General features: G+C 37.1%; 1 protein-coding gene across 3 annotated transcripts in view; it reads right to left on the reverse strand.

Moving 5' to 3' along the window:
* The window catches only part of IQUB (IQ motif and ubiquitin domain containing), a 259,797-nt gene that overhangs the window by 182,447 nt on the left and 54,873 nt on the right, over positions 1 to 22,477 (reverse strand). For 2 of the 3 annotated variants that reach the window (XR_003795298.1, XR_003795297.1), the window contains exons 11-12: positions 21,002 to 21,250; positions 20,117 to 20,302 (exon numbers count right to left, since the gene is read on the reverse strand). Coding sequence is in view for 1 of the 3 variants with exons in the window: in XM_029233994.1 (XP_029089827.1) it covers positions 14,977 to 15,159; positions 20,117 to 20,302; positions 21,002 to 21,250 (618 nt within the window). In the remaining 2 variants the exon portion in view is untranslated. Of the gene's footprint in view, positions 1 to 14,021; positions 15,160 to 20,116; positions 20,303 to 21,001; positions 21,251 to 22,477 lie in introns of those variants that run through there. The other variant, XM_029233994.1, reaches the window with a different exon arrangement.

Raw genomic sequence — 22,477 nt, forward strand, 5'->3', positions numbered from 1 at the left:
AGAAAACCAGGAGGAATATCCAGCATGTGAAGACGCACTTTATCAAAGAGGGATAGGCTTATAAGTATAGATGATAACCATTTGAAGAGCTATTAGGAAAGAATAACGGAATTTCCTTCTTAGGTCTTGTACCTAAGTCAATTCACAAATCCAATACTGATGTAAAACACCAAACTTCAGTGTATCATTCTGTTGGAGAGTCAGAAAAAACACAGACTTCTGACTTGTATAAAACTTTATACTCTATTCAAATCGATTTGTGTGTGCATCCCCTATATTCGTCTTCACATCAAGTCACTTGAATCAGCAATGATTAAACATTGCTGAATTCTGTTTTGATACGCTCTTAATTTCAGTTTCGACACGATGTAAAAATGTCAACTCTCTAGAATCTGAGAACAATCACTCTTCGCATGTATTTGTTAAGATTATAATTCAATTCTGCATTGTGTATGGGAGAGAAGAAATTCAAATTCAGTTTACATTTCACAAACATCTTGCAACAGCTGTCCACAAGATCCTATGAAAAGCAGACTTTGACTCTTGGTCATTATCACAAACTGTCCATATTTGAAAGATTCATAGTTTAGTATGTATTTTCCTTTCCTGATTACATAAATATGCACATTTATGGGAACTTAATGGAAATATTTCCTCCTGAATCATTAAGGTTGAAAATTCAGTATAGGTATATATTTTTTAACATTCATTGATAACATTTTAATCTATTTTTATGTGTATTAGATTTTGTTTACTGTAAGAAAACAAAAATTTCTTTAAAATCTGCAGTGCATTAAATTTAAGTTGGTAAAAGGATTATCAGAATTCTCTCCAAGTCAAGAGCATCCAGGGGACTTCTAGTTCCCAATCCAGCAAGTAAAAGCTTAGAAGTCACCACTTCGCCCTAACAAGTAAAAAGCTAAACAAACTGAAAAAGCAACAACTCTTCTTAGATCTGTAAGAGAAGTGAGGTCACAGGACGAACCCCTACCCCCAATATTGGAGAGAAAAACAGGCAAATACAGAGAATCACAACCTATTGGAGCAGAAACCTCCATGGGAACCAGTGCCAGGGTAGGGACCCTGAACTGTAATTGATGAATTGCTAGAGGCTCAGTGTGGACACGTCTGAGAGAGAGAAAATCCAGGGGAATCCAGGCATCAGAGATCTCCACATTTTGTAAGTTTTATTTCCTGGAGCTCTCTAAGATTCTCACAGTGAAGATTAGAGAAAAATCCCCTCATGCTTAGGGGGAATGGGGAAATTAATCATTTCAAAATATGCCAGATTATTCAGTTCTTTTGAACAAGCTCTGCCCTCAGGAGAAACTATTACTAGAGACAAACCTACTGGGACTTTATCAGCACCTAACGGACCCGGGAGAAGGGAAATACCCAACTCCAGCTCACTCTAGCCCATCCTGTCCCACTAAGTGGGAAAGAAAAACGAAAACAAAAACCAAGAAGTACGTGTGAAGTTCAAAATCCAGACTCACTAAAAGACCGACACTCAATCACAGGACTACAGAACCCTTCCCCTCCCCCTACACCTTACCACCACTACTAAAGTCCTATATTACAGCAGTTCCTTTTACCCAGTTAATGACCCATTATTAAAAAAAAAAAATTACAATATATACTAAAAGACAAACAACACAGTTTGAAGAGACAGAGCAAGCATCAAAGCCAGATCCAGATATGGCAGAGATATTGGAATTATCAGACCAGAAACTTAAAACAGCTATGATTAATATGCTAAGGGTTCCAATGGATAAAGTAGGCAAGCATGCATGAACAGATGGGCAATGTAAGCAGAGAGATGGAAATCCTAAGAGAGAACCAAAAAGAAATGCTAGAGATCAAAAACACTGTAATAAGTGCAGATAAAATGAAAACTTTTGTTTTTCTTATTCTTAATTAATCTAAAAGATAAATTCATTCAAAATCATAGCAAAAATGTATTCGACTATATATACACTCATGTACACTTATATATAAGTGAAACAAATGACAGCAATGATACAAGGGATGGGAGGGAGGAATCAGGATTATTTTGTTGTTATAAGGTACTGGTACTACCTGGGAAGCGGTATAGTGGTATTTGAAAGTGGACTCAGATTAGTTATAAAGGTATATTGCAAACTCTAGGGTAACCATTAAGTAACACTTAAAAAAAAAAAAGGTATAACTGATGAGACCATGAGAAAATTAGAGTAAATATAATAAAGAGAGGAGAGACAATAGATTCACATAAAATACTCAGTTAAAACCAAAAAAGGCAGAAAAAGAATGGAAGACAAGAGTAGAAACAAAGAACATGGGTAACAAATATGAGAGATATTACTACAACTATATCAACAATCACTTTGAAAGTCACTGGTTTAAATGCACCAATTAAAACAGAGATTGTCAAAGTGTATAATAAAACAATACGCACCTATATGTTGCCTACATAAAACTCACTTTAAATATAAAGACAATTTTTATACAGATTAAAAGTAAACGATTGGAAAGAGATATTCTATGCTAATACTAATCAAAAGAAAACATGAATAGCTATATTAATTTTAAATCAAGCAGATATCAGAACAAGGAAAGTTACCAGGGATATAAAGAGTGGCATTACATAATGATAAAGGGGTCAATGCTCCAAGAGGACGTAACAATCCTCAATGTGTTATGCACCTAACAACAGAGCCTCAAACTGCATGAGGTAAAAACTGGTAGAACTGCAAGGAGAAATAGATGAATCCACTTTTATAGTTGGAGACTTCAACATCCCTCTATTAGAAATAGATCCAGTAGGCAGAAAATCAGTAAGGACATAGTTGAATTCAACAACACTTTCAATTAACCGAATATAATGGATATCTACAGACTATATACTCCAACGTGATACACATTTTTCTCAAGCCAAGAGCATCCAGTACTTTATTTTTGACTAAACTTTTTTGGTTCTCCCTCAGAAAGTCTTTCTTTTAAATATATATTATGATTCTATAAAATATACTGTGATAGTTTTTAAAGTCCAAAATGAAATTTCATAATGCCTGTTATGGAATGATACATTATTCCTATAAAGCAACATGGTGTATTGCATCTGTAAGGGTACCATAGCATACTACCTGGAGTATAATTTGGAGTGGCAAGGGAGTCTTATTGTGAGACCTAACGAGAATAAAATAATCTTATATCCAAAAAAATGTGGAAAATGTTTCTTCTCAACCAGGTATTGGTAGCTCTCAACCTGTGGAAAAGAAAAATTACGACCTGTTCACTTAGGACGACACACTAACTTAACCATTTGGGCTCTCTAAAGAATTGCTTTGTGAGTCTCAAAATCCAATTCACTGTGAATATTACTATGAATATTACTGTGTTCCCTGGAGAGATTCCTCCCTGTGCATAAAAGTCTACACACTCATTGAGTCCAAGGTTGAAGGGATGTGCATAGGTTATGTAGTATAATAGTGAAACAGGACACACTCAGCCTTATCCTTTTGTTCCTAGTCCTGTGCATTCTTAAGATAAGACAGCAGCATCCATTAACCAGCTCTACCCATTGTTTCCCAGTCTATGCATTCTGGCTGTGAGGGAGACACCACTTATTGGCCAAGGATTTAAAGCATGTGCTGTATCCTGTAGGACAGCACTCCAACCTCTCAGGGTGTTGTCACCCAGATGGTGCCATAACTGACCCTTTAGTAGGCCATGCCAGAGTTTTATCAAGTCAGGTATTTCTGGGTAATAGAGACATGGTAAGATTGGTGAATTCTGTGAGCATGACCCATTGTCTCACTTCTGCCTCTGTAAAGCAAGTTCTTTGATTGAAGGTAATATAATACATGACACCACAGATGTCACATCTGTAACCAGAGCTGCATTGGCATCATCATCTGATTATCTTTTTTTTTTTTAATTTATTTATTTTGGGCTGTGTTGGGACTTTGCTGCTGCACACGGGCCTTCTCTAGTTGCGGTGAGTGGGGGCTACTCTTCGTTGCAGTGTGTGGGCTTCTCATTGCGGTGGCTTCTCATCGCGGAGCACAGGCTCTAGGCGCGCGGACTTCAGTAGTTGCCGCATGCAGGCTCAGTAGTTGTGGCACACAGGCTTAGTTACTCCTCGGCATGTGGGATCTTCCCAGACTAGGGATCAAACCCGTGTCCCCTGCACCGAGGCGGATTCTCAACCACTGCGTCACCAGGGAAGCTCCATCATCTGATTATCTTTATGATAATCCACAGCTTTTCTTTAAGATCTGGATAGGATTTGCACCAGCCCAAAGCATAATTAAATGGGACTGTGGTAGGAATCCTAACCTTCCCAGTATTTGGTGGCATCAATTCCCCCATCGATGCAGTATTGGTTTTGGTTTACTTTTTCTGCAGGGAAAGGAGAGATCTGGAGGACAGTTTCAGGGACTTTCACTTGGCCCTTTCTATTATAATAATCCTCACTGCATAAACAAGGAAACATATGGGAGAATCCTGCTAGTTACTAAGTACATGCATTTCCACTTTATATTCTAACCTTGGGGAAATGAGCACAGGATGGTTCTGTGGTTGCCAGGCACTCATTGCTGAATTGATTTGGGGCAGGAACCAGCTTACTGCCTAGCCATCACAGACTCCCAGTAAGCCACAGTGATGTTTTGAATCTCTGGAGATCAGAGTCATCTCAGAGCCAGTAACTAAGAGCACTTACAGGGTCTGGGTATTTGTTTCCTCCTGGGCACTGTCAATGAGATAGGTCCCACTGGAGAAGGCTTGGAGGAACATACACAGTAAACACACGTTTGTGGAAGAGTCATTCTTTAAAGAGAGCCAGTCTCTCCCCACATAAAGAGTCTGTGGGTCTGTGTTAAATTAATTAAACAAGAAAGCCATTAGACTGAGGGAGCTCTAATGCCATGGCAGCAGCGTACATAAGGAAACCAAAAATCTAAGCCTGTAAATGTCTCAGGGTTATGAAATCAAAATGCTAAGGACAACCAATCACAAAGACCCAACTAGGCTTTAAGTTACAGCCAATCAAATAATTTCTGTTCTCCAATTGGAAAAGAAGTAAAACTCTCACTGTTTGCAGATGACATGATACTATACATAGAGAATCCTAAAGATGCTACCAGAAAACTTCTAGAGCTAATCAAGGAATTTGGTAAAGTAGCAGGATACAAAAGTAATGCACAGAAATCTCTTGCATTCCTATACACTAATGATGAAAAATTTGAAAGAGAAATTAAGGAAACACTCCCATTTACCATTGCAACAAAAAGAATAAAATACCTAGGAATAAACCTACCTAAGGAGACAAAAGACCTGTATACAGAAAACTACAAGACACTGATGAAAGAAATTAAAGATGACACAAACAGATGGAGAGATATACCATGTTCTCAGATTGGAAGAATCAACATTGTGAAAATGACTATACTACCCAAAGCAATCTACAGATTCAATGCAATCCCTGTCAAACTACCAATGGCATTTTTCACAGAACTAGAACAAAAAATTGCATAATTTGTATGGAAACACAAAAGATCCCGAATAGCCAAAGCAATCTTGAGAAAGAAAAATGGAGCTGGAGGAATCAGGCTCACTGACTTCAGACTATACTACAAAGCTACAGTAACCAAGACAGTATGGTACTGGCACAAAAACAGAAATATAGATCAATGGAATAGGATAGAAAGCCCAGAGATAAACCCATGTACATATGGTCACCTTATCTTTGATAAAGGAGGCAAGAATATACAATGGAGAAAAGACAGCCTCTTCAATAAGTGGTGCTGGGAAAACTGGACAGCTACATGTAAAAGAATGAAATTAGAACACTCCCTAACACCATACACATAAATAAACTCAAAATGGATTAAAGACCTAAATGTAAGGCCAGACACTATAAAACTCTCAGAGGAAAACATAGGAAGAACACTCCATGACATAAATCACAGAAAGATCCTTTTTGACCTCCTACAGAAATGGAAATAAAGACAAAAATAAAGAAATGGGACCTAATGAAACTTAAAATCTTTTTCACAGCAAAGGAAGCCATAAACAAGAAAAAAAGACAACCCTCAGAATGGGAGAAAATATTTGCAAACAAAGCAACTTACAAAGGATTAATCTCCAAAATATATAAGCAGCTCATGCAGCTTAATATCAAAAAAACAAACAACCCAATCCAAAAATGGACAGAAGACCTAAATAGACATTTCTCCAAAGAAGATATACAGATTGCCAACAAACACATGAAAAGACGCTCAACATCACTAATCATTAGAGAAATGCAAATCAAAACTACAATGAGGTGTCACCTCACACCAGTCAGAATGGCCATCGTCAAAAAATCTACAAACAGTAAATGCTGGAGAGGGTGTGGAGAAAAGGGAACCCTCTTGCAGTGTTCGTGGGAATGTAAATTGATACAGCCACCATGGAGAACAGTATTGAGCTTCCTTAAAAAACTAAAAATAGAACTACCACATGACCCAGCAATCCCACTACTGGGCATATACCCTGAGAAAACCATAATTCAAAAAGAGTCATGTACCACAATGTTCATTGCAGCTCTATTTACAACAGCCAGGACATGGAAGCAACCTAAGTGTCCACTGACAGATGAATGGATAAAGATGTGGCACATATATACAATGGAATATTACTCAGCCATAAAGAGAAACGAAATTGAGTTATTTGTAGTGAGGTGGATGGACCTAGAGACTGTCATACAGGGTAAAGTAAGTCAGAAGGAGAAAAACAAATACTGTATGCTAACACATATATATGGAACCTAAAAAAATAATTTTACAAACTGGTTCTGAAGAACCTAGGGGCAGGACCGGAATAAAGACTCAGACGTAGAGAATGGACTTGAGGACACGGGGAGGGGATCAGGGTAAGCTAGGACAAAGTGAGAGAGTGGCATGGACACATGTACACTACCAAATGTAAAACAGATAGCTAGTGGAAAGCAGCCGCATAGCACAGGGAGATCAGCTCGGTGCTTTGTGACCACCTAGGGGGGTGGAACAAGGAGGGTGGGAGGGAGACGCATGAGGGAGGAGATATGGGGATACATGTATATGTATAGCTGATTCACTTTGTTATAAAGCAGAAACTAACACACCATTGTAAAGCAATTATACTCCAATAAATATGTTAAAATAATAATAATAATAATAATTTCTGTTCTTTGTTTCCACACTTTCTCAATATAAATCTTTCCCCTGGTTCCTTTTGACAGAACACCCCCTAACCACTTAAGGTTTGACACGGCCCAATTCAAAGAGATTGTACTCAAATAAACTCTTAAAATGTTTAATATGCCTCTATATTTTAACATCTGTGAAATAGCTTAAGTTTGAGAACTCTGGTAAAAGACCAAGATTCCTCACTACCATACCTTAACTAATTATTTTTCTGACCTTCGGAACTGGAATTTTTCTGCTCATATAGAACCATACTGCTATAGTGGATTGAAAGGTGGCTCCTAAAAAGATATATCCATGTCCCAGTACATGGACCTGGTACATGTGACCTTATGTGAACAAAGAATATTTCCAGATGTGATTGCATGAAGGATCTCTAGATGAAATCATCCTGGATTACCCAGGTAGGCCCTTAACCCAATGACGAGTGTCGACATAGAGACAGAAGAAAAGACACAGACACACATAGAGGAGGAGGCCCAGTGACCACAGAGGCAGAAATTGGAGTGATGCAGCCAAAGCAGCCAAAGAATGCCTGGAGCCAGCAGAAGCTAGAAGAGCAATGAGGAATTCTCCCATAGGACATGCGGAGGGAATGAGGCTCCGCTGAACCTTGATTTTAGACTTCTGGCCTCCAGAACTGTGGGAGAAGAGATCCCTGTTGTTTTAAACCACGCAATCTGTGGTAATTTGTTACAGCCTCTAAAAAACTAATACAGCAGTCCATTTCATGCCCATGGATCTGATCATCAATTAACCATTGTTATAAATCCCTGCAGGAACAAACCACTCTGCCCCTAGGGTTCTTATTATAACTGCCCACTTTTTTCTGATGCTTAAGTTTCAGCCTCACTTCTAGCACTGGGGATTGCATTATTCCCATTAAACCAGGCTGTCAAATTCCACTGCAGCCACCACTGTCATCTCCAGCTTACAGGGAACAGTCACCACAGAGTTTTTCAAGGATCATAATCCACTTATGATCGCATTTTTTAATGTCTTGGTGAAGACCCTCTTGTGGAGTATAGACACCTTTAAGAGGCATCCGAGAAAGTTGCACATAACAGATCCACTCCAACAACCCATCTTCCTAATATTTTCCGGGGGGAGTTCTGGCATTTCAAGCTCACTGATATAGGTCACTTTTGAGTTTAGGCTCCAGTTAACACATATAGCAATTCTCAGGGCCTCAAGCCAACACATTAAATCTTGAATTCTAGGCAAGAACATCAATTTGGCTTGATATAATCTTTTGTTTTATCCTTTTTAGTCTAACATCCTTACAATAAATTCTTATATATACTCCCCTGAATCTAAGTAAAAATTGACACACTCCTGAAACTCTTTCAGTATATAGGCTAACTCATACCAGACCATACATTGTTCTTCCTCACCAGTATCCTTACCTAAGCATGAGATCTAACCTAGGTGCACATCTAATTGACAAGACAACTCTACACACATTACAATCAGGCTTCAGACTTAATCCTTAGCCACGTATTCCCTGTATATGCAGGAGATAATTTCTTTAGAGCTGTCTTAAGGGCTTTCTGAATTTCTGTCTGGGTCTGTATTGGACATTTAAGGCTTTCAATATATCCATTTCTTTATGGACTCCCTCTAGTGTAAGAATACCCATCTTATGCCACAATCTTTGTCATCAAACTAATTGCATTTCATCTCCCTAAGCTTATCGGCCATCCTGCACCCCGTTCCATGCCTCCACTGGCGAAGTTTTGAGTAATCATGATGCTACCACACACTGCATATTACCAGTGTCCCATTTCCTATATGGAGGGTACCCACATGCTCTTCAAACATGTAAGCAGCCCGAGCCTAGGATTACATCTTAAAGTCCGTTTACTGGGACCACTCTTGGTACCAATTACTGCTTTGTTCATGGTCCAGCAGAACCTGTTGGCAGATTCAAACTGGCTAATTTGAGAAGTATTTAGTAAAAGGACTGTTTACAAAGGAGATGACATTGTTTAAGGAAATCAAAAAGAAAAAGTGAAGCACCTTAACCCAGCTACAAAAGAAAGCCATTATCACCCATAAGCTGAAGAAGTAAAGAGAAGGAATGAGCCCCAGAACTCAAAGAGAGTTGAAGAGTAGGAGGGATGACCGTCCAACCACAGCTGTGGTCTTAGGCAGATAAAAGCAGTCACTTGACAACAACAGACCAAAAGGCAGATGGGAGAAGCCAGGGTAATAAATATCTCAACCTCTTTCTCTCAGACCTCAAATTTCCTGCTGATGCTTCCTATTGACCAAACCCAACTGAGGAATATTGTGCACTCATTGATGCACTGCATAAATATCAACCTCCAAGGGCACGAAGATGAGAAGAGAAGGGGGGAAGGTAGAACTGAAGAAGCACATGAAGAATATCCGGGAAAAACCATATGCTTTTATCTTTTAATACACTTTTTGGATTTGGTTTGCAGTCAAATGCTCTACCACTGAGCTATCCCCCCTATTTGCTAATATTTTGTTTAGGATTTTTGCATCTATATTCATAGTGAAATTGGCCTATCATTTTCTTTCTTGTACTATCCTTGTCAAATTTTGATATCAAGGATATGCTGGCCTCATGAATTGGGGAGCATTCATTCTTTTTCTATTTATTAGAAGAAGAATATCTAGTTAGTAGAATCAGAATCTTTCATTCCTTTAATGCTCAAAAGTGACACAAGATCATTTTATTTGCGTTACATTGGAAAAAGCATGCTACATAATCCTGCCTCACTTCAAGAGGATGGAGAATTGCAATCAATCACCCAGTGTTCCTGGAAAGAGAAGAGAAACAGCATTTTGTACCTCTTGACTCATTTCCCTTTTTTTTGTTTTCCATTTCTAAGGTTATCTGTATCAAGAACTGTGAAGTATCTGAAATGCTGTCCTAATTGCAAGGTAACAAGTTTGGTGCCACAAGTTCATAAATGATAGTAAAAGACATGAGACTCCTGGGTCAGAGATAAAGCACAATTTATTTTTCACAGAAACAGCAGCAGCCAGAAGATCAGCATTTTGCTCTAAATCCCTCAGGGTGACACAAAGTCCAGATGACACATGCACACAGTGAGCTGCTTCATAGACTGGGAATGCTGGGCTTAGAGACTCTGAATCTTTTACAGGGAACACTATCTCTATCTTCTAAGACTGCTTGCTTTACAAACATCCTTGAAAAAAGGAGAACTAAGTACCTCTGCTCAAAAGACGTGCAGAAATGTTAAAAACCTATGGAGAATTGTTTCCCAGCTGACTTTTCGTTTTAAGCCTACTTGTATACCCAATGTAGAGATTAATTCTCCATTTATATTGTGAATAATAATTTATCAAAATAAAGTAACTTCTTTTGCTCTTTTTCTTCTTGATTTCATCCTCGATATTAATATTGCCACCAATTATTTTGTTGTCTATTTGTATATGACTGATATAGTTTTACTATATATCTTTAAATGTCATTTTATTGGGGGTACATATCTGGTACACAGCTTGTAGTTCACTCCTTTGATACCATATAAGAATAACTATCCTTGGGCTTCCCTGGTGGCGCAGTGGTTGAGAGTCCGCCTGCCGATGCAGGGGACGCGGGTTCGTGTCCCGGTCCGGGAGGATCCCACGTGCCGCGGAGCAGCTGGGCCCGTGAGCCATGGCCGCTGAGCCTGCGCGTCCGGAGCAGCGGGAGAGGCCACAACAGTGAGAGGCCCGTGTACCGCAAAAAAAAAAAAACAGAATAACTATCCTTTACTAGAATTTTAACCCATCCAAATTTATGCACTGTGATATTTTTAATCTTGTTTTTCTCTTATATATACTTCCTATTAACCTAAAAAAACAAACAAAACCCCTTTATTTCACAATAGTTCTCAAGTTTGTCACTGTTCCCTTTTTCTCTCTAGAAATGTGGAGTTTATAATTCAATTTTCATTCTGCTAGCAGTTGCCTTTAAATTTTTTAACTAAATATTTGAATACCAACTTTCCTATCTATATATCCATTTACTCATCTCCCCTTGAAGAGATCTGGAACACTTTTATCCCTCTGAACCCTCCTACAGCAGACATTTAGTGACAATACTCAGGGTATTTTTTTGTTGTTGATTCATATTTTTGTTTTTTGCAGTATAGATTTTTATTTGAAAATTTATTTTTGTTCATTGCATTGTTTCATAACCATACAAATCATGATCATTTAGAAAGGACTGAAGTTGCAGTGCTCACTGCCATTTCTCATATACGGTATCATGCCCAGACCCTACCTCCATAGTTTCGAGGTCAGCTGGAGGACAGAATGAGTACACATAGACTGATGACATGCTTCCTGCCTAACAATGTCTTCCTGTTGTCTTCACCAAAAAAAATTTGCCTGAAAGTAAAATTCTTAGGTCATTTTTTCACCCTCAAAATTCAAAAGTCTTCAACAGAAGTGTTCCTCCTTCACCTTCTGGCACTTAGTGTTGCAGAAGAGAAATCTATGCTGTTGTTATTGACTTTTTTCCTTGTGGCTTTTCCTCTTCAACTTGAATGCTTATAGAATTTGTCCAATATTTCTGAAATCCAGAAATGTCATGAGGTTGTGTCTATGTGTATCTCTATATTAATTTTCCCAGTACTTGGTAGATCCTTTATACAGCTATGGATATATGCCTTTTTAGCTTAGGGAAATTAGCTTTAAATCTCCCTTTGCTAATTGTTTCTCCTTCTCTACTCCATTTTAGGCTTATGTTATTTCTAGTGTAGACAAAGCAAAGCTGTTAGACTTATCATTTTTGCTCATCTTCCTCATTTCTTTGACTTTTCCTCTGAATTCAAGGGGACTAGCTTTTTTTTTTTTTTTTTTTCTGACAGCACCGTGTGGCATGCAGGATCTTAGTTGCTCGACCAGGGATCAAACTCATGCCACCTGCATTGGGAATGCAGAGTCTTAACCACTGACTGGACTGCCAGGGAAATCTCTAGGGGACTATCTTGAGCTAATCCACCCAATCCCTGTATTAGCTTTAGCTTTCAAGTACCAAATCTGCTCTTCATTGCCATTAGTGTGTTGCTTATTCTAATTCGGCAATTATTTATTTTGTTGTATTTATTTATTTATTGTAATGATTTATGTAATAGCAATTTTTCCCAGTATTTTTTTTCCAAAAGATGAAAAATGCTATCAAATGTCCTTAATATAGTCGAGATCTGTTAAATGAATATTTGTTCTCATTCTTCAAAAGGATCCCTTTTTTGATTTTTGAATCTTTACGTATACAGTGACCATCTTTTGTCAGCTTGTTTTTGCAATACTGGGATATAAAACTTTGTTCTGTTCTACTGTTTAGGTCTCTATCCATATAATATAGTCCTCCTAAAGGAGAAAGAAGGAAACACCTTCTACAGTTTCATTTGTTAGTGGGCCAGGGGAGGTGTGCTCATCAGGTCATAAACTAGAGAAATGCAGGTCCTTCTAAGGCAGGGGGATTTAACTTCTTAACTGGTTGCTGTCCAGTACCCTGGTGCCAGGATTCTAGTAGGCAGAAACCGGACTTTTTCCCTGCTGGCTGCTCTCTAGACTGACACCATCTCCAGCCCCTTCTGCTGTGGATTTTTGGAGACCTGTGTAAAATGAGAGCTGTAGTTCCAATGGGATGGAAAAGAGTTTCCCAGAAGAGTTGACCTTATTAAGCAAAGTCTCTCTGTTGTTGAGCCTGTTTTTTTTTTTTGGCTCTTTGTGGTTATTTTCCCAGCCCTAAATTAAGGTGCTGCCCCTTTTCATGTATGATTCAATAGCTCTGGTTGCCTGCCCTCACTCTGCCCCCCACCAGTTGTACTCCACAAGTCTTCCATTACTATAAGGAAGTGCTTTACTCCTAGGGCAATAGAGGAACTCTCAAAGTCCTCTATTTGCCCCTATCTATTGCCCCCTTGCTGCCTGCTGCCCCAGCCCTTCCTGCTGCCTCCTCATGCTCTTCCTACTCTGACCTGGGGGTTTCTCCCGAACTGTCTTGTGAAAACCTGGTCATTTCCATTCCAGTGCAAACCCACTTTTGTCTGTGTTAAATTTTTACCTGTTTATTAGTGATCAGAATGGTCCCCAATCTAATCCTATCTGTAATTTATTGTTTAGAAAGTTTCCAGAACATCTGAATTGTCTATGAAAATTTGAAAATAACAGCAGCTTTATAGTGCTTCCCTTTTCAATGTTTAGTTCCTTAAAAACAATAATCATGTGCCATGCTTTTGCTAAGTAAAAACACTGTGGATATCCTAGAAAATATGTTGCTAAAATGTTGGTAAATATTTACGTAGAATAAATATTAATATTTAGATTGAATTCCTTGGCTCCTTGATCACTAAACTTGAGAGAACAGCCTCATTAATTACTGATTGAAATTAAGAGAATTCTCTCTCTCTCTATATATATATAATATATATACATACGCACATATATATACTTATATGTAAGTATAATATATACAAATATATATATTTATGTTGTGTGTGTATGAAATATTGCTACTTGAATTATAGCTCTTCACTTTCACTTTTAATTCTTCTCTCTAGCTGGATGTCTTCTCTTTAGCCAGCCAAATCCACTCTCCCACTTGTCTCCTCTGATCTTTACCCTGAAGCTATACGAATTATGTCCACAGACTTCTATTTCTTCTGCTTTCCTTTTGGGTTCTTCCAATGGGAAACCCAAGCAAGAGACTGGAGGAAGAGAGAAGTGTGAGGTCTGATATTTATTTCTCTAGCTCATGAGATCACCTAGGGTCCTGAGAGTTGCTCACTGATCTTCTCAGTTATCTCCTTTACACTCTCTTTCTGGGTTCCCAGACCATTCCCTCCCCAGATCCATTTGAGATTACGGTAGACACAGCTTATGTGATAGTGACCCTACACTCCTACACTATTCCCTTAGTTTCCTTACACACTGCTCACGCTTTATAAGAAGTCCCTTTGTAAATAAACTCTCCTTGAATTATCCTATTTTGAACGTATTTCCTGTTAAGATTGACTCATATACTGTTGTTCATCATTGTACGTCCCTGACATGCATGTGGTCAAGGTTATTCCTTTGGTTTATTAGGGAAAGGAACTGTTATAGTTTACTTGACCATTTTTATTGTTCTCACAGAGTTTCGTCATTGCCCCACAGGGAGTTTTTCTACCATAGAATAAAATATAGTTCCACTGTTCACCCTGTTTTCCAGTATGGAATGAACTATTTTGTTTGTTTATAGTTTGTTTTTTCATTGAAATTTTGAGAAGAATGGAAGATGAAAGTAGAAGATAAAATGTGAAGATTCAAATCCCTATATTAAAACATAGCATCTTTTATCCTATATGTAAAGATTTTCATGAAGGAGAATTCTATAATGTTTCCTCTCATCCGTATACTGACTATTCTCCTATAACTACATTTTTTTTCTAAAATAAACTTTTTGAGTTGAAAGTTAAGCCTAGCTTTTGTTTGTCTGTTGATTTTAACTGTAATATAATGTCGTTGAAATTTTTAAAAATTTTAATGTGAAAATAAGTAAAAATAAAATGTTCTCTTTAAAATATTAATTTCAGTAACACAATTATATTTAAATTTAACACTAACAATAAAGCATTTGTATAGGGATGTTTTCTCTTCATACAACTTATGACACTATGAAGAACAATTAAAATCAATAAAAGATAAAATGCTACTACCGTACTGTGTGACCTCTGTATTACTCTATTAGCAGTGGACAAAAGTGCTGATCATCAAACAAATAGTCCTGGATCTTTTAAGGACTAGGCCTGTGGATATCTATAATCTTAGATGTTGGTTCTGATTGATGTTTCTTTCTGATCTCATCTACTTCACCATCACCAAGTAAAAATGAAGCCAGCACTGGAATTTGTGAAAAATAGTTCTTAGCCAGGAAATGTTTGTGTTTGATCTTGTGAATAAACAAGGGTTCATATCCCTGAAAAGAAAAGAAAATCAAATTCTATTAAATGTCACAAATATATTTTGCCAAGTAAAAACACTTTTATGCCTCAGTGCCTTTACTTCTCAGTTCTTTCAGCCCAGAAAACATTTATTCTCACTTTGTCCATCATCTTTCGGGGCTCAGCTTTTATGACGCTTTAACCTGGAAGCCTTTCTTGATTCTCCCTCTGACCTCTCTAAGTCTAAACTAACCCCTCCTTCTTCCATACTTGCAAGCACTTTCATGTATTTTAATTGTAATATTTAGTTCATTCTGCCTTGAATTTCACTATTTACTTGCGAGTCTCTTCCATGATGATAAGGAAGGCTCCTTAAAGATTCAAACTGGGTCTTTTTTAAAAAAAATATTTATTTATTTATTTTGGCTGCGCTGGGTCTTAGTTGCAGCACGAGGGATCTGTTTTTAGTTGTGGCATGTGGGCTTCTTAGTTGCAGCACTAGTTCCCCGACCAGGGATTGAACCCGGGTCCCCTCCATTGGGAGTGTGGAGTCTGACCCACTGGACCACTAGGGAAGTCCCTCACACTGGGTCTTTTTCATACATGTGTGTCTTGGCACCATAAGGTAAAGAGTCAATCAATATTTTTGTGTGAATGCTCTTGTCACCTTAGTTCTCTTTAAATCTATTTCAATACTGATACAATTACCCACTTGAATTTTTTTTTCTAAAATTAGTCCTTCCCTCTATATCTCTAGAGTTCAAAATAAAGTTCACAATGGTGCTGTGACAATGTAAGCTTCTCTTTAGTCACCCCTTTTACTATCTAAGATATAAGTCCCTGCACTGTTTCTCTTGTGTTTCTCTTCTGTCTTCTAAATAGAAAATAACTTTCTTGCCTTTATCAAATCTTTGTGTCTTTCCATTTTTATTTGTTCATGATTAATTTTTAGGCTTCTTGTCTCTCCACAGCTATAGCAGCACTTTGAACTTTCTCTGTTATGTAGCTTTGCCACATTATAAGACAATCTGTTTTCTAATGAGAGGGGCACACTGCTACTTGCCAACCCAATATTCATCCTCTCTTGCATTTATATTTAGAGGCCCGACTCTATATAGGGGCCTTATTTTGTATTTTGTGATGTGCTCAGCTTTCTTAGGCTTTATTATAGCTAGGGGTGGCCATATGACAAGTTTCTGACATATATGTGTGTGTGTGTGTGTGTGTGTGTGTGTATATATATATAGACACATATGTGTGTATGTGTATATATGTACACACATATATATGGCAGAAATATATATATATTTATATATACACACATGTATATATGTACATTTTTTAAAAAGAAGTTATTGGATAAAGCTTACAGGGAAGCTTTTTAGGAGTGGGAAGTACCTTTAGGCTTTTGCCATATCTAGGAGGGGGATATAATGCAGAAGATGAAGTAGCTATCTGTCTCTAAGAGTACACAATCATTAGGATTAAAGCCAAAGGTTAAATATGGCTGAGGAAGAAGTTAGAAGGCCTGGGTTTCTGAGAGCATCGTGGAGCTACCATACAAGTCCCCAGATGCCAAACTCTGGATTCCTATTATATAAGACAACTAACCCCATATTTGATTAAGTCATTATACTGCTTAGTCTGTTATTTGCAGCTAAACTCAAATGCAACTGAAACAATGAAGTATTTCCTTGCTTTTCCCCAAGCACTTATCACAATATCCGGCAGATTGAAAAGCAAATTCTGGTTGAATTAATAAATACTGTCTATTATCTTTATTAATCTTTTTTGCTTTTTGTTTTTTTGGCTGCGTTGCGTCTTTGTTGCTACGTGCGGGTTTTCTCTAGTTGTGGCAAGCAGGGGCTGCTCTTCGTTGCGGTGCATGGGCTTCTCATCACGGTGGCTTCTCTTGTTGTGGAGCATGGGTTCTAGGTGCATAGGCTTCAGTAGTTGTGGCACGTGGGCTCAGTAGTTGTGGCTCGCGGGCTTTAGAGCACAGGCTCAGTAGCTGTGGCACACAGGCTTAGCTGCTCTGCGGCATGTGGGATCTTCCCAGACCGGGGCTCGAACCTGTGTCCCCTGCATTGGCAGGCGGATTCTTAACCACTGAGCCACCAGGAAAGCCCCTCTTCATTAATCTTAATTGACTCTTCTTTTCAACCAAATCACAAATACTACCTGTACCTCCTCCTAAAATTTGTTTTCTGAAAGGTTAGGTATCTCTTTACTAAGATATTTCCTTACTAAAGATCCCTCCATAGTGTCAAGTCAAGATAAAGAAAGCCCTGGAGAAAAGGAGCCAAAGGATGTGGCATTCTTAAAGAAAGCATTATGTAGAAATATCCTAGGCTTATTTTAAAGTTTCCTCTCTATGGTATATATGTATATATACACAATGGAATATTATTCAACCGTAAAAAAAGAATGAAATTCCACCATTAGCAACAACACAGATGACCTAGAGAGTATTATACTTAGGGAAATAAGTCAGAGAGAGAAAAACAAATACTCTATATTATCACTTGCATGTACAATCTAAAAAATAAAACAAATGTATATAACAAAACAAAAACAGAGTCACAGATGCAGAGAAAAAACTAGTGGCTGCCAGTGGGGAAAAGGAAGGCAAGATGGGAGTATGCATTAAGAGGCACAAGCTACTATGTATAAATAAATAAGCAACAAGAATATATTGTACAGCATAGGCAAATATGGCCATTGTTTTATAATAACTTTAGAGTATAATCTATACAAATATTGAATCACTGTGCTGTACACCTGAAACTAATATATTATAAATCAGCTATACTTCAATTTTTTTTAAAAAAGTTTCCTCTCTACAGACAAATTCACCAGGTCAAAATACTCATTTAACCTTATTCCAACACTTCTTAGCCCATATTTCATTCAAGAAATACTAACACATTTCCGTTATACAACATTAAACAAAACATGTAGAGAACTTTATAGGTTTTCAAAGTGCATAAAGGCAAAAAGTAATCATTAAAGATGAGAATAGCACATTATGGTACATACAATAAAAGGAACAATAAGTAACTCTTAAAGAATAATATAATATGGAAAAATATCCAATATCCATTATCCCCATTTTATAGATGAGAAAACCGGGGCATTGAGACATTAACAAACTTGCCCAACTTCTCCCATAAGTGATAGAGTCAGAATTCAAAGCTCTAATCTACTCTAATCCTTTAGACCAATTTCATGTTTTTCGCTAACCTTTATAAAATTTTGCGAAGCAAAGAAGGAAGGTCTTAATGTCCTGAAGATCGTTAGTGACAGAAATGGGGAAATACTGGGTCAGGTGTCTTGACTTTAAATCCACTATTGTCCTACTCTGGCCATTGCACACACCAGGAGAAACTGATCTGCCTCATATACAGTTCAAAGAACAGAAGTCTTTTTCCATGCTTTTCCTACAATTTGTATCATGATTGCAGGAGTCAAGATTATTTAATTTTTGAGTATTTTTTTACTCAATGAGATAGCAAATACCTCTGTGCATTTAGGAAATTCTGGAAATTACAACAGGACATAAACTATTCTTTAAGTAGGCTGAATATTAATACTTAAAAGATTATACCAGCCCAAAACCATAAAAAGGCAAATTTTTTAGTTTGTCTGAAATGACAATTATATTTGAAGTCATTTCTTTATTTACACTAGGGTTGCTTGGCATAAACGGAGCTCTATTTACAGAAATTCAATAAGATCCTGAAATTAGAAATGCATGTGAATAGAACATTTAATTTGATACTGCAGTAATTTGATTAAATACACAAAGGGAGTTGTGTGCATGAATTGAAGAAGCAGTGGAATATCAGCTTTGGGAATGAACTTCAATCCCACTATGGGTCCTATATGAAACACTATTGCTAGTATTGGCTAGGCTTTCAGTGATTAAATATTTATGAGGCAGCTTAGTTTACTAAATATAATATTTAACATAGCTTCAGTTTCTTGTTACCCTTTCCTTCAGTCCCTAGAGTAAAATTTTTCTTAGCCTGACTCCTAATGGAAAATTATTCAAAAAAGTTCAAACTTTAACTAGTTTCTCCTCTTTACTCCTTCCCCCTCCCTAATAAAAACACAGGCAGGAAATAGCACGATTCAAAACGACTATTATATTTGAAGTCATTTCTGTATTTTCCCTTAGCTGACGTCTTGCATGGAATTCAAGTACAGCAATTTAATCAGCAGAAGGCAGAGAATCAATATCAGCTGTTGGGATCATAGGCTTGCTTAGTATAAACGGAGCTTTCGGGGAACTCATCAGGGACCCCTCAATTCTGTTCATCAAAATGTTTTACAGATTGCATCTTATAAATTACTGGAATTAAATGGTATTTAATTTTTACAGTGCTTTCCCCACTCCTAGTTAATTGGAAGCAAATGAAAAATGAAGCCTCAGAACTATACCCCATCAGTATGATTGTCATTTAGGACACAAAATTATGAACAGAATTTATTTGAGAATCTACCGTGCTTTTAGGCAGACTTGTGATGATTAATCAAAGGACAGACTTTAGTTTTCAAAATACCTATCTGGTGATAATATTCATTTATTCATTCAACAAATACTTATTAATTCCCTAGTCTGTGACACTGTTGTAGGTATTAGAGATATAGACACAAATAAACTAAACAATATCCCTGTTCTTATGGAATTTACTGTGGAACTAATGTGCTTGAACTTGCTATTATTAGGAGGGTCTGGTTTCATGTTAGGTACTTGAAAGACTTTCAGATGTCTTATCTTTACCTTTTAAGTGTCTTAGCTTCCTTTCAATTTTAATCTCTGCCATACATACCATCCATGTATTTTGTTACTGTTATCCATGGGTTCTCTGTTTCTTAATCCAATGGAAGTATTTAACTTATGCATGGAATGTAGTAAAAGGCAGTCAAGTTACCTCTAATAATTCCAATGACCAAATTAAGGTCCCAAATAAAGTTTGACCTCCTTACCTCTTCAACACTCTTTAGCTTGAGATGAGCAGTGCCTTCATCTTTGGTAAGAAGAATGCAGTTCCAGGGCGACCACTCCAAGGACTTATCCCACCTGACCATGACCAGATCATTGAGATCGTTCCAGGCACTGAGCACTGACTGGGATGCCCAGATGTTCTCAGTCAGGTACTGAATATCTTGTAGCTGCACGTCAAAACATTTGTGAAAAACAATGTTTTCTTCTAAACATAAAATTTTAAATTATTCTATTACTTGAGAAAACAAATTATACTGAGTATATTTTTTAAAGGAAAACATTATTCATGAGGTTTTCTGCGCACATAGCTTATTTCTCATCAAATCTCTGCTCATTCTGCCCAAACCATAATATGTTACCAATCTCACAGTCATGACTGCATATTTAACCCAGAGTAAGCTGTGTATATTTCTTCCAATATGCTAACTTTACCTTACATTTATATGGTATTAAGTACTTTTCAAAATTCATTAGTAACTATCATCTTATCCCCAGGGTTACTGCAGATCATTTTATTCCCATTTTACAAATGAGGAAATTAAGATTTAATAAAGAATAAGCAATTCGCTTAGCGTTATTAGAAACTTTGTTTTAATGAAAAAAGAGGGAAAAGGGAAGAAATGAAATAAGTGTTTTAAAACTTTTTAAAAAAATTTTAAACCATATTAGCTAAAGCTCTTGAAATGACTTTCTGTCACAAGGTCTGCATATATAAACTCAGAATTGCCAGAGAGGCAAGCTTCACAAAGAATAAACATGGGAAGGAGAAACATTATTTTAATAGGTTTGGATGGGAAAGCAGAAATCTTTTCTGTAAAATCAATGGACAAATTTCATCCATGATTGGCAACATTTACTGATCATACCTGCATCAGGAAAGCAATTTTAGAATCATCTTCATAATCAGCTTCTGAATAGTAAAGTCGTTGAAGTAAGCATTTGTACTTCAAACATGATTCTCGTTTTCGAGTCTCATTGTCAAGGTTAATGCAGTGACGACAGCGGTAAATGTGGTGTGAGGTGGATGATACAGCAAACTCTGTAGCAGGCAAATAGAGCTGGCAACTGAGGCAAAAGTAAATCTTCTTATAAAACTTCAGTGGGTCTTGAGGGACCTGAAAGAAAGAAAGAAAGAAAGAAAGAAAGAAAGAAAGAAAGAAAGAAAGAAAGAAAGAAAGAAAGAAAGAAAGGAGGGAGGGAGGGAGGGAGGAAGGAAAGGGAGGGAGAGATGAAGGAAAGGAAGGAAGGAAGGAAGGAAGGAAGGAAGGAAGGGAGGGAGGGAGGGAGAGAGAGAGAGAGAGAAAGAAAGAAAAAGAAAGAAAGAAAGAAAGAAAGAAAGAAAGAAAGAAAGAAAGAAAGAAAGAAAGAAAGAAAAGAGAGAAAGAAAGAAAGAAGGAAAGAAAGAAAGAAGGAAAGAAAGAAAGGAGGAAAGAAAGAAAGGAGGAAAGAAAGAAAGGAAGAAAGGAAAGAAAGAAGGAAAGGAAAGAAAGAAAAAAGAAAAGAAACAAAAGAAAGAAGAAAGAAAGAAAGAAAGAAAGAAAGAGAAAGGAAGGAAGGAAGGGAGGGAGGGAGGGAGGGAGGGAGGGAGGGAGGGAGGAAGGAAGGAAGGAAGGAAGGAAGGAAGGAAGGAAGGAAGGAAGAAAGAAAAAGAAACTATAACAGCCAGGCCAAATGCTAAGGGCTAATTTATCTTAGAATGAGATAACAAGTTGGTTAATTTTAAAGTCATATTTTTCCCTTAACTTCCTACTCTATACAAAATTTAAATTTCAAGTAGTATTCAATTTACCCTGCCAAAATATTAAAAATCTCTATTATTCATAAACTTTTAGATATACATGGTAAAATCACGTAGAAAATTAACTGACTGAAAAAAATGAGTCGGTAGAGGCTTTGAGTTACAATAGTAAGAAAACTTCCCAAGAAGAAAAGAAAAGAAAGTGCTTTGGCACTTATTTTTAAGAATTTAGATTTTTGGTGCTATGCTGTGTTAATTATTTTTACAGGCAATAGCTAGATTCACACAGAAATTAAAGCCCACTAAACCAAGTGTTCTCATTTCATTTATCTTAACACTAAATTTAGATTGGCTAAATTATCAATATTCAAAATTTGAAATTCTGCATTATATGGTAGTTCTATTTTTTATTATTTGAGGATCCTCCATAATTCTACATTTCCACTAACAGTGCACAAGGATTCCCTTTCTTCCACATCCTTGCCAACACTTGTTACCCTCTGTCTTTTTGAGTAGACATTTTAACTTTGGTGAGATGATATTTCACTGAGCTTTTGATTTGCATTTCTTTGATTAGTGACAATGAGCACTTTTTCATGTACAT

The sequence above is a fragment of the Monodon monoceros genome, unplaced genomic scaffold (genome assembly GCF_005190385.1).
Source record: "Monodon monoceros isolate NGI ecotype Baffin Bay Population unplaced genomic scaffold, NGI_Narwhal_1 Super_Scaffold_2, whole genome shotgun sequence".
Lineage (NCBI taxonomy): Eukaryota > Metazoa > Chordata > Mammalia > Artiodactyla > Monodontidae > Monodon > Monodon monoceros.